Genomic DNA, 12,266 nt, shown 5'->3' on the forward strand with positions numbered 1-12,266 from the left:
GTCCTTTGAGCGTGCCGGCTCAGGCGCATGCGCCCTGGTGGCTGCGGGAAGCCCCGGCTATAGCAATCGATCTGAGAGTGAAAAGATGGCGGCGGCAGGGCCCAGCTAGCCCGAAGCAGCAGCACGGCGAGCGCGACAAACCTCGATAGCAGGCCCAAGAAAGGGCGGGGAAATCGAGCCGGGACCCAGCAACAGCCCGTGGGGCGAGAAAGGTGAGGCTTAGATTGGAGTGGGGAACTGGCAGCGCGCCTGAGAAAGTGACTGAAGGAAAGGGCGCTCTGAGGCAGAGGAGTAGGAGGCCGCGGACTCGCCTCCCGCCGCCATCATGGAGATGAGGCAGGGTCCGCCAGGCGCGCTCAAACAATGCATGGATCAATAGATACAGAGAGGGTTAATGGAGCCCAGAGACGCCAATACACTGATCAATTGATAGACGGCCAATAAACAGAGGGGTAATAATGGAGGGATACCAGGTTACCTGTGCAGGAACGAAAGAGCAGATGATCAATAATCAGAGATACCAGGGGTGGGGGCAACGAATAAGGAAATGCCAGGGCAGAGTGTCAATAAATAGGGAAATATTTAGATAAAGTTCGGTAAACAGACAGGCACAAGGGTGGGGCGAGCAGGGACAGAGAGAAGGGTCATCTACAGGGAGATACCAGAACATAGGGACAATTAAACACGAGGGGAGAGAGAATGATAGATGTAATTAATAGACATGCATGTGGAGAGAGAGGGGTAATAACAGGCAGACGAGGAGAGGAAGCAAAACATTTGAAGATGCTGATCTTTGATCTGCTAAATTCAGGACCATCAGTATTGTGATAACAAATATGTTATGAAATCTTGAATGTTTAATTAGAAGTGGTTCAGAAGAAACTGGGATTAGAATAGATAGTGCTTGAAGGCTGGCATGGACACGATGGGCTGAAGGGCCTGTTTCTGCGCTACATAACTCTATGACTCAATAAACTGCCATCTCCAACATGACATGAAACGTAATGAGGAAAATCTTTGTCCATCAGAGTCCACAACAGAGAATAGACGAAGATGTTCTTGGCCACAACAGTTTTCCTGGACTGCAGATTAGTGTTTGGCATTGAGATAAAATGTCTTATTGTCAACAGTAGGTTGTGGTTGTTGGAGATCAATCATCCCAGTCCCAGGACATCACTACAAGTATTCCTCAGGGTATTGTCCTAGGCCCAACTATCTTCAGCTGCTTTGTCAATGACCTTCCCTCCACCATAAGGTCAGAAGTGGAGATGTTTGCTGATGATTGTACAATGTCCAGTACCATTCGTGACTCCTCAGACACTGAAGCAGTCTATATCCATATGCAGCAAGACCTGGCCAACATTCAGGTTTGGTCAGATAAGTGGAAAGTTACATGCAAGTGCCAAGCAATAACCATTTCCAACAAGAGAGAATCTAACTGTCTCCCCTTGACATTCAATGGCATTATCATCACTTAATCCCCCACTATCCACATCTTGAGGGATGGCATTGACCAGAAACTGAACTGGACTAACCATATAAATGCTGTGGCTACAAGAGCAGGTCAGAGGCTGGGAGTAGCTCAGCAGCCTGGTTGATTGGCAACCCATCCACCAACTTCAACATTCACTCCCTCACTGATGCACAGTGGCAGTAGTGTGTACCATCTATAGGGTGCACTGCAGCAACTCACCAAGCCTCCTTCAACAACACCTTCCAAACCCACAAGAAGGACAAGGGCACCAGGCGCATGGAACACCACCACTTGCAAGTTCCCCTCTAAGTCACAAATCATCCCAACTTTGAACTATATTGCCATTCCTTCACTGTCACTGGGTCACAATCCTGGAACTTCCTTCCTAACAGCACTGTGGGTATACATAAACTGCATGGACTGTAGCTGTTAAAGAAGGCAGCTCACCACCACCTTCTGAAGGGTAATTAGCGATTGGCAATAAATGCTGGGCTAGCCACATCGCATGAAAGAATTTTTAAAAAGTAAGGGATTCTGCTTTTTGCCAAGGTCTGAACTAGAGTGGGGCAGAGGCTCGAGCTATGATGTTTGTTGCTGATGAAAACGCATTGAAAATCTCTGTAATATCAGACCTATATTGACTTACAAAAGCAAATGGGAAATGAATTTTTAGTGTGATTTTAATATTTTAGAAACTTGAAACAGGCTACTTAAAACAGCACCATTTACTTTAAGGCCCTGTTCAGTATTGTGAAAAGTTTTAACACTGGAAAGCGACTATTCCAAGCATTCATTGTTATTCCTGAGTGCTATAAGTGCTTTGTTTAGGTTGAAGTTGACATCAGATCCCGATATGAGTCAATAGTAGAAACAGATACTCTTGGATCTACCAATCAGTGTCTGAAATTCCCATTTCTGCTGTGCAAAGCTGTAGTATGACACTCACGCTACCACCAAATCCCACTGATTAGACCATTGTTTAAGATGCTGGTTAAAACTTCAGTTGAATCCATGAACATATCTAAGAAAAGGAGTATGGCAATATCATCAGAAACATTTGCAGCATACACTCCAAATATATCCTGAAGACATCAATTAGGATGATTGACAGTGGACAGCTTTGCCTATTGTTGAATTAGAGATAGCTTCAGTTGCCATCTATTCTTGCATGGATCTTGTCGCCAGTGCAAACATTCCAGATAAAATTCATGATTTGGCTTCCCCTTCATTTCCAGTTTCCTCACAGATATTATTTGATTGAAACCTTTTGAAAATCATGTTTGTCCCTAAATCTGACAATTTGCTCTGATCACTAATGAAGGTGTCACTTGTACTTTGCATTCCTGATGAGAGGTATTATTCCACAGTCTGCAAATATTTGATATGCTGGGTGTTAACCCTGAGAGCCATTGATGTCAGTGAGGTTCCTTAATAGTTTTCAGGTGCATTAGATTGTCCTTGTGGATGGACCTGCATCTGGAACAGTGTGGGCACATGCACTTTAAATAGTCATATTCACCAGGGCAACTCCAAAGTGAGTTGGTGGTTCTAGTATGAGTACACTCTCTGAATGTCAACATTTACAAGGAACACAGAAAGTTAGCATGCAGGTAGAGCAAGCAATCAGGAATACAAATGGCATATTGGCCTTTATTGCAAGGATATCGCGGTACAAGAATAAAAAAGTCTACCTACAATTGTACAGGGCTTTGGTGAGACCAGAGTGTGTGCAGCTTTGGACTCCATTTTTAAGGAAGAATATGCTTGCATTGGAGATGGTAGGGTGAAGGTTCACTAGATTGCCCCCTGGAATAAGAGGGTTGTTCTATGATGAGAAGCTAAATAAATTTGATCTATATTCTATCCTTATGACCAAAGTGAATAACCTCACACTTCCGCACATTATACTCAATTTGCCACCTTGTTGCTCACTCACTTAACCTGTCTATATCTCTGTGCAACCGCTTTGTGTCCTCTTCACAGCTTTGTAATACCAACCAGTAAAGTGAATGGAGGCTCATATTAAAGGCAAATCTTGCATAATTTCTTATTTTTACTGTTCTGCAGTGATGGAAATAAATAAATCTGATTGTGTTTCGGATATTCTTTTTGGTTATGTATTTTTTTAGTCGGCCTGCCAGAAGACAGAGGTAATAGATATGGGGTGTGGTGTGAGATCACAGGATCCAGTACATATATCTTATATCTTACAGTTACAACTGCCTCATTTTATTGTATAATTAGATATTGGAATGTAAAGGTGCATTCCAGATCATTGAGCACATTAGGTCTTTTTATGGGAGCAACAGGTGATACTGAAAATGAGAGAATATCTGGGGCGGACCCAAAATTTGCAACAATGGCTGTCTTTTTGATCAAGGAGGCCAGTGCTCAATTTTCTCCAGCGATATTGAACACCTACAAATGAAAAAAAAAAGGCAGGCCAAGCTGCTCGCAATAGCTTGATTGATTACCGTGTCTCTGTGGATCCCCTGCTATGTACTTGGTGAATTGTGACATGGAAATAGATATCACTGTCTCTTCAGATATTTGCGCTCACTTCAAAGTTCTAGAGTGGTCGTATTTCTTTCATGTGCAATTGGGGTAGTCAGGAAACCCTTCAGCCAGGCTTTCTCGACAATATATCTACAGTCATGAGGGGTCATGTAAACTTTACTTGAAAGGAGGTTCTGGTTAAGGGAACAGTAATTGACCATTTTACACCTTTCCTGTAAGGTAAAAACAGAGATCCATCCTTCGGAAAGGAACAGTGAAATCTCAGACTTCCTTTATGGAAAAAGCCAATATGACTGCTTATGGATCAGTGGTAGCACTCTTGCCTCTGTGTCAGGAGATTGTGGGTTCAAGTTCCATTCCAGAGATTTGAGCACAAAAATCTAGACTGACATTTAAGTACAATACTGAGGGAGTGCTGCACTGTCAGAGGTGTTGTCTTTCAGGTGAGACATTAAACCAAGGCCCTGTCTGCTTTCTCGGATGGACATAAAATGTTCCGTCGTACTGTTCGAAGAAGACCAGGGCAATTCTTTCCAGTGTCCTGGTCAATATTTATTCCTCAACCAACATCGCTATTATCTTATCACTATTTGTGGGATTTTGCTGTGTGCATATTAGCTGCTATATTTCCTATATCAGAACATTTTCTAAGTACTTAATTGGCTGTAAAGCTCATTAGGTTGTCCCAGGGTTGTGAAAGGTGATATGTAAACGCAAGTCATTGGTTTCTACAGCACAGAGAGTATAATCTCAGGATCCTTTTTTCTGTTGTTGGCAAACCTTCAGTCATGGGATAACCCCAGCCTTATCAGCTTTCATTTCCCCAGGGTGGCCATGTACCTTTATTGGGAGGGGCTGCCTCTGACCAATATACTCGCAGAGTTGAGCTGTCCATTGAGAAGAAAGCCAATTTAGAAAGCAGCAGCACCATTTGTCTCGGGTCCCCACTTTCTCTCTCCTCCTCCTTCCCATCACCCGAATAGCATTGACTCATTATGTGCTGGCTTAAGAGGAGTATAACTCTGTTACAAATGCCAATCAGAGTTCCTATATACAGATCCTTAGTGAGCAGGTAAAATGCTCTGGCATTACAGAGCTGCAGGTTTGTAATTGTTAAGCTTTTTTTGGTGCTGTGACTTTTCAAAGCATGGGGTGTTGCTGAGGAATGGAATATTTTCCATTTTGGACACCAGTATCGGCATCAAGCACTTAAGTTCAGGTATAGGATCATTAGCTACAATGTAAAGCTCTTCCTATAGTATCCCACCAAGCAGTTACAGGTTAGCAAGGGATAAATGCAGGGTATAGCTTTCTTTGGCCCCAACCTTAGAAGAAAATCCATTTCTTACATCGCTCATTCAGTGGCCTCTCTGAGTAAGAAAGCCAATTTAATGCAGAATTAGGAATGTTTTATTCTGTGGGACCATTTCAACTTTAAAATGCAGTGAAACCTGCCAATTGTTTATATATAATCTTCAGTCCATCCATTGAAAAAAATCCCAAATATCGCTTTGTTTATAGATATGAATCTTGGTCAGCTCAATATTTTCTGTCAGAAAATTAATTAATTCGCTGCAAGTCACCCAGGTAGCCAAATGCAAATGTCATGAACCAATCTTAGTAGCCCGAATTGATGTAGAAATTTCTTGAATTGTCAAAAATGTGACATTTCCTATGATCTGTTAGAAACCAGAACACTAAATAACCAAGGTGATGGCACAGCCCAGACGTCATGCAGTTCAACAAAACTTGTATTGTGACTCCAGCTGATTTTTTTTTCTCCTCGCCCAGGGATGGATTTTCCACAGCACAGTCACCAGGTTCTGGAGCAATTGAATCAACAGAGGCACCTCGGGCTGCTCTGCGACTGCACCTTTGTCGTGGACGGCATCGACTTTAAGGCACACAAGGCGGTGCTGGCCGCGTGCAGCGAGTATTTCAGGACTTTGTTCCTGGACCAGAAAGATGTGGTTCACCTGGACATCAGCAATGCAGCAGGTGAGAATCTGGCAGATGCGGGGGCACATACTCACAGTGCAGAGGAGATGTAAAGCCATTAGGGCCAGCATGGATTAAAGCCAATATCACTTATAGCCTGATGCTGTAATTCACATCGAACATTCTGAACTAGGGGTCTACTTAATTTCCCCTGTTCTATTTTCAGAAGGTTGTTATGGTTCTCTGGGTATATGCACTCAGTGTGAGACTGAGCTCCACAGGCTAGAAAAGAAAGAGTTTATATTTGTACAGCATCATTTACAAACACAGAACGCCCCAAAGCTCTACACAGCCCATGAATTCCTTTTGAAATGTAGTCACTATTGAAATGTAGGAAATGGAGCTAATGTTCATACAGAAAGGCCCCATAAATAGAAAGGAAATAAATTACCACATGGCATATCTTTGTTGTTGGTTCAAGGATAAGTATTGACCAAGACATCAGAAATACCCTTCTGCTCTTCTTCGAGTAGTGACATAGGATATTTTCATATCCACCTGAGAAGGCTGACAGGGCCTCAGCTGAATGCCTCATCCAAAATACCGCATTCTCTTTCAGTACTGCATTGAGGGTGCGGTGGCATAGTGGTATTGTCACTGGACTCGTATTCCAGAGACCCAGGGTATTGCATGGCAAATGGTGAAATTTGAATCCAGTAAAAATCTTGAATTAAAAATCTGATGATGACCACAAAACCATTGCTGATTGTCATAAAAACCCATCTGGTTCACTAATGTCCTTTAGGGAAGGGAATCTGCTGTCTGGCCGACATGTGACTCCTAAATGCCCTCTGAACAAGGGCAATTAGGGATGGGCAATAAAAGCTGGCCTAGCCAGCGACAGCCACATCGAATAATTTTTTTTTAAAAAGTGGGGGCTTACATTATGGCCTCGGGTTTGATCCCTATTCTGTCTTAAATTGGCCAATCTGAGGATGCTGCATTTTGTTTCAAAAGCTCAAATTAGGTTGGGGAAAAAACACCAGCCGGTTTCCTAACCCTGATCACTATCCAGTCAGTCCTAGTGAAAGTCGCTGCGTATGGGCATCAGTTAAGGACAGAATTTAGTTCTGCTTTGGTGTCCTCATAGATCAATGTCAAGCTGTGTCCAGAGATATCTATATATATATATATATATATATATATATGAAGAGTGATCACTTGGATGAAGGAAGTTGGCACACTTGGACTTGTTCCCAATCCAAGAGGGGAAGGGAGGGAAAATATCTAATTTGAGATTATATTTATGAACTGTGCTAGCAGTGACATGATGCAAGAAAAGTTTATGTTGATGAGCTGGTTGGATTGTTCAAAAGTACAAAACAATCTGAAGCACAGCCTCACAATAGCTTTGCTTGGTTAGATGAGGTGAAATATCTAGCTTGTGTTTGAGACTCACTGAGAAATAGATTGAAACGTTTAAAACTAATGTGGCTTGATGACTGGGTAACCGGGGTATCTTCACGTGCTACCAGGGGTGGACTGAACTCCTAAGTGGTAATAGCGTGCAGTGACCTGAGATCCTTTCTCATAGGTCTCGGCCAGGTGTTAGAATTCATGTACACGGCCAAGCTGAACCTGACTTCGGTGAATGTTTTTGACGTACAGGCAGTGGCTGGCTTTCTTCAGATGCACGATATTGTCAGCACCTGTACTACTTTCATTGAAGGTAAGTCCTACACACCATCCCTGACTATCGCTAAAGAGGAGCCTTTTCCTTCGGCTCGTGGTATGTATGAAAGAGTCAAAAAGGTCAGAGGCATTTTAAACCCCTATCCTGTTCTTTCTTCCTGTACAAATTCTTAAAACTATTCAGAGAGCGAGTAGAAATAACTTGTAGTTTAATACAGTGTCTCCGTATAACTACTCCAATCCTGCCTCACAAACAGGGCTGGAGACGCAGAGCAGTGATGGAAAGCAGGAGAAAGAACCGGTCACAGATTGTCCTGAAAAAGAAAAGAAGAACCCAGCTGATGAAGTGAGGGAGGAAGCAGCAGTGGAGTCAGAAGATGATGACACAACAATGGAGTTTGAAGATGATGAAGACAAAGATTACAAGCCTGGTCAGTTGGTGTCCTCTCCATGGGGCACCTTGCTCATTCATTTACCATGAATTCATGCTACCATGAATTTTTGACACCAGGTAGTTGGAGGCTGTGGGTGGAAATTAGTGGTCAAAGTTCAAGAGCATCTGCAAAACTGATCCAGGCTGAATCAGTAATGTTCTGCTGTATATGCTGGAGTCTTCAAGCTGTTGAGGGTCATGAGTTAACTGGCTTTGGGATCTGTGTCTGACTCATCCGAGACAAAAAAAAAACTAAAACGGGGTAAAAAACAGCTGTTTTGAATCTATATCATATTAGAAATTAATATAAAATTTGCAGCTTGAATAAATTATGATCTGCTGTCAAAATCTACACAGTTTGCTTCTCCTCATTCCAATACGCAGTCTCTCTGCACTCCCAACTGATTTATCACCTTGTTGAGGGTGTGTTTGCGTGCGGGCATTTTGTTTCAAAAACTCAAGTTAGGTTGGGAAAAAAACACCACCCGGTTTTCTAACCCTGATCACAACCACTCAGTCCTAGTGAAAGTTGCTGCATATGGGCATCAGTTAAGGACAGGATATAGTTCTGATTTGGTGTCCTCATAGATCAATGTCAAGCTGTGTCCATATATACTGCTGTCTCTGTGACTTTTCTCTGGTTATGTTTATCAACAGGGGACACAGTAAAAGATGCCATCTCAAATATATATGGTAAACGCCGACACCTTCCTGCCAGGAAAAGTACTTCAAGTGAAACCAAAGACTGCAATACTTCAGAGAATCCTGATGAAGGTATTGTCTTCAGTCTGTAATGCTATCAGTTGGATTGTAACTTTTTTGGATGGGCACGGTGTCATTTATTTATTTTTAAAATGTGCCCTTTGGTCCAAAAGCTCTCATTGGTGTGTGGTAATCAGGTGAACACGATAAATCTGAGCTCTGACTATTCAGTGAGAGCCTCTTATTGGTTGCCAATATTAGATTATTACCAACCAATAAGATATTCGATGGCCGCCATGCTTACCCAACAACCTGCCACGAGTATGTTTCAATTTTTGAGAGTGAGAAAGTGTGAGATGAACAGTGAGCCAGTGAAAGGAAGAGATATCAATTTTACTTTTCTGTTTTATCCTCTAGCAATACCTCTCTTTCTCTCCTTGATGCTTCTTCCTGGCTTACAGTTCTATAGGTAGCTCATCTAACTGGCCATTCTTTATATGAATGCCTAAATGTTGAGTGTTGGCAGGATATCTAACTGTAGGTGGTGTTAAAGCCTGATTCTCTCCTTGCCCAGCATATAAACATACACACCTTCCAACAGGAGTCACTGACTGGAGATCAGGAGCGAGAACCTAATTTTTCCTTTTCCTGCCCAAAGGCAACTGAGGCCAATGGTGCCCTTATTGCTGCCCTAGCCAAGCTCAGCTAACTCGACACAAACCAGGGATGGAACCTGTGACTGTACAGTTCAGTACGGTACTGAGCAAAAGCATTAAGCATCTGGGCAGCTTATAATCAATCATTTTGAAAGAATATTAGCTGCCACTGTAGACTGATAAGGTTACCCCATCTGGGATAATGTGCCTCCTGGTTTTGTTCCTTTCCACAGAGACAGCAGAAGATGAGTTCAGGGAAGCAGATAAAGTGGAAAATGATGATGACACTGAGATAAAAGAGAATGGGGATGTGATGGCCCACAGCCAAGGAGACAGTCAGACACATTCTGAGCTCAGTGAGAAGCTAGACGGTGCCTCAGAGTCGGATGCAACATTGGAGGATCAGGATGGTGCTCACGATACCAGACGTCGCCGCTTTGGACCATACATCGACCGCACAGAATCCCGTCCTTATGGATCAATAACGCATAAGTGCAAGGTAATGGTACACTGTGACAAGCTTACTTGCACAGCTTGGGTTCTTCCCCACCTTTAGAATACGTTTCATCATTCCTGCCCCTTAACATGGGAATGTTGTTGCCACTTCATGGACAGCACATGCCAATTAATTAACTTGTTTTGTTTCCACCCACTCCTCTTTCCCCTCAACCACCACAAGTCTGCTGAAGATGCTGAATCTCCTGCTCACAGTCTTGTTGTTGATGATTATTTTTCTGCATCTGAAACAAGTGGTCATTCTTTGCATGATTGCCCCCTGGGCATTGGCACTCTATTTGACGAGGGTGAGCACTGTATCCAAGGCTGTTCATGTGCTCACCTGACATGCACATATCTGCAGAGAGGCCACAGGGGCCCCCCTGCCTCCCCACCAAGGCTCTCATTATTACAACCTTGTTAACCCATCTGTGTCTGGTTGTTTATAGGACTGTGGTAAGGAGTTTACACACACGGGAAACTACAAGCGGCACGTCCGCATCCACACAGGAGAGAAGCCGTTCACCTGCAGGGAGTGCAATAAAGCATTCTCCGACCCTGCTGCCTGCAAAGCACATGAGAAAACACACAGGTATGGAAGAAACACAATCAATGGGAATAATTCCTGAGATGTACCGACCCAGTTGTTGTTAGTTCATAGGAACAGGAGGAAGCCATTTAGCCCCTCAAGCCTGTTCCATCATTCAGTGAGATCATGGCTGATTTGCAGCTTAACTCCATGTACCCACCTTTGCCCCTTATTCCTTAATACTTTTGAACAACAAAAATCTATCAATCTCAGATTTAAAATATATAATTAATCCGGCATCAATTGTTGTTTACAGAAGAGGATTCCAAAATTTACTGTCCTTTGTGTAGAAGCGTTTCTTAATTTCACTCCCGAAATATCTGGCTCTAAAGTTTGGGCAATGCCTCCTAGTCCTAGACTACCCAACTAGCGGAAAGAGTTTATTTTTTCAGTGGCAGGGGGTTGGTAACTAGGGGACACAGATATATGGTAAATAGGAAAGGAACCAGAGCTGGCCTGAGGCATTTGAAGGAGAGAATTCTGAAATTGATGTGCTGAGGAACAGGGAGCCAGTAAGGGTTGGCGAGGATCAGAATGAGGTGTGTGCCACATGTCATGGATTAGAATTTAGGTGGTCATGTTTTGGATGAAGTTGGAGCTAATGGAACATGGAGCTACAGAAGCCACCAAGGAGGTATTTCAAAAGTCAAGACTGGAGCTGGCAAGGGCATGATGGAGCCCAGTTCTAGATTTTGCATTCCAAACCTGCATTGTGTATGGAGGAAACATTTTCAGCTGCTTAACACCTGGTAGGTTACCGCTCACTAAGGGCTGGAAACAATTTCAAGGAATAAATTAAGATGCAATTTTTGGATGCATTTGCAACAGGACACTGATTAGACTCCAGTGACAACAATTAAATTGTTAATGACTAAATACAATTCCCTAAGAAGTCAAGACCCTGTGACCGTGTCATGTGCAGCCTGTGACTGGAGTCCTGTGCTGACTGCATGTGCTTTTCCCACAGCCCTGTTAAACCTCACGCTTGTGAGGAATGTGGTAAGAGCTACCGGCTGATCAGTTTGCTGAACTTGCATAAGAAGCGACACACAGGTGAGGCCAAGTACACGTGCGATGACTGCAGGAAGACGTTCACCACCTCTGGCAATTTGAAACGCCACCAACTGGTTCACAGTGGTGAGAAACCCTACCAGTGCGACTACTGCGAGAGATCGTTCTCCGACCCCACTGCCAAAATGCGGCACCTGGAAATGCATGACGCTGACAAGGTTCACAAGTGTCCGCACTGCGAGAAACGTTTTAATCAGGTAGGACAGATTCCCCCTTCTCTTCCCCCTCCTATGAGTAGATATGTGTCCTTGTTAAGATACATTCCTATAGCCCCTGTCAACCTGTGGTATTTGGCCAGTTTAGAAATCTAGTCATTGAGTGTCTGCAGACTATTGGCCTATGAGGGGCATCACAGGAGATTCTGTGATATGTGTGCACCAATGTTTCTTTCACCAAGAGTCATTGGGCCACGAATGGGAGTGAGAACCCTGACTGATTATTTTTAACTCTTACTCGCACCTGCCCAATCTCAGGGTCAGTTGTAGCACTCCTACTACTGCCTTGGCTAAGATCAGGGAACTCAGTCTAGAATGGGGCTGGTATCTAAATAGGAAGCCCTAGCAATAAAACAAGCCAGTAAGACCTTTCTCCTGAGTCCAGGCCATTAAACTACAGTTGGAGCCAAAATGGCACTCAAAGCAATGCCGTAAAGCATATCACATGACAGCAAACAAGAGTTTATTTTCCAAAAATGACTTG

General features: G+C 43.4%; 1 protein-coding gene across 2 annotated transcripts in view; it reads left to right on the forward strand.

Moving 5' to 3' along the window:
• Positions 1–77: 77 nt before the first annotated feature.
• The window catches only part of zbtb17 (zinc finger and BTB domain containing 17), a 41,131-nt gene continuing 28,942 nt past the window's right edge, over positions 78–12,266 (forward strand). For both annotated transcript variants that reach the window (XR_005945257.1, XM_041205828.1), the window contains exons 1-8: positions 78–212; positions 5,783–5,989; positions 7,524–7,658; positions 7,879–8,052; positions 8,712–8,828; positions 9,646–9,911; positions 10,357–10,499; positions 11,464–11,764. Coding sequence is in view for 1 of the 2 variants with exons in the window: in XM_041205828.1 (XP_041061762.1) it covers positions 5,785–5,989; positions 7,524–7,658; positions 7,879–8,052; positions 8,712–8,828; positions 9,646–9,911; positions 10,357–10,499; positions 11,464–11,764 (1,341 nt within the window). In the remaining variant the exon portion in view is untranslated. The remainder of the gene's footprint in view (positions 213–5,782; positions 5,990–7,523; positions 7,659–7,878; positions 8,053–8,711; positions 8,829–9,645; positions 9,912–10,356; positions 10,500–11,463; positions 11,765–12,266) is intronic.

The sequence above is a fragment of the Carcharodon carcharias genome, chromosome 15 (genome assembly GCF_017639515.1).
Source record: "Carcharodon carcharias isolate sCarCar2 chromosome 15, sCarCar2.pri, whole genome shotgun sequence".
Taxonomy (NCBI): domain Eukaryota; kingdom Metazoa; phylum Chordata; class Chondrichthyes; order Lamniformes; family Lamnidae; genus Carcharodon; species Carcharodon carcharias.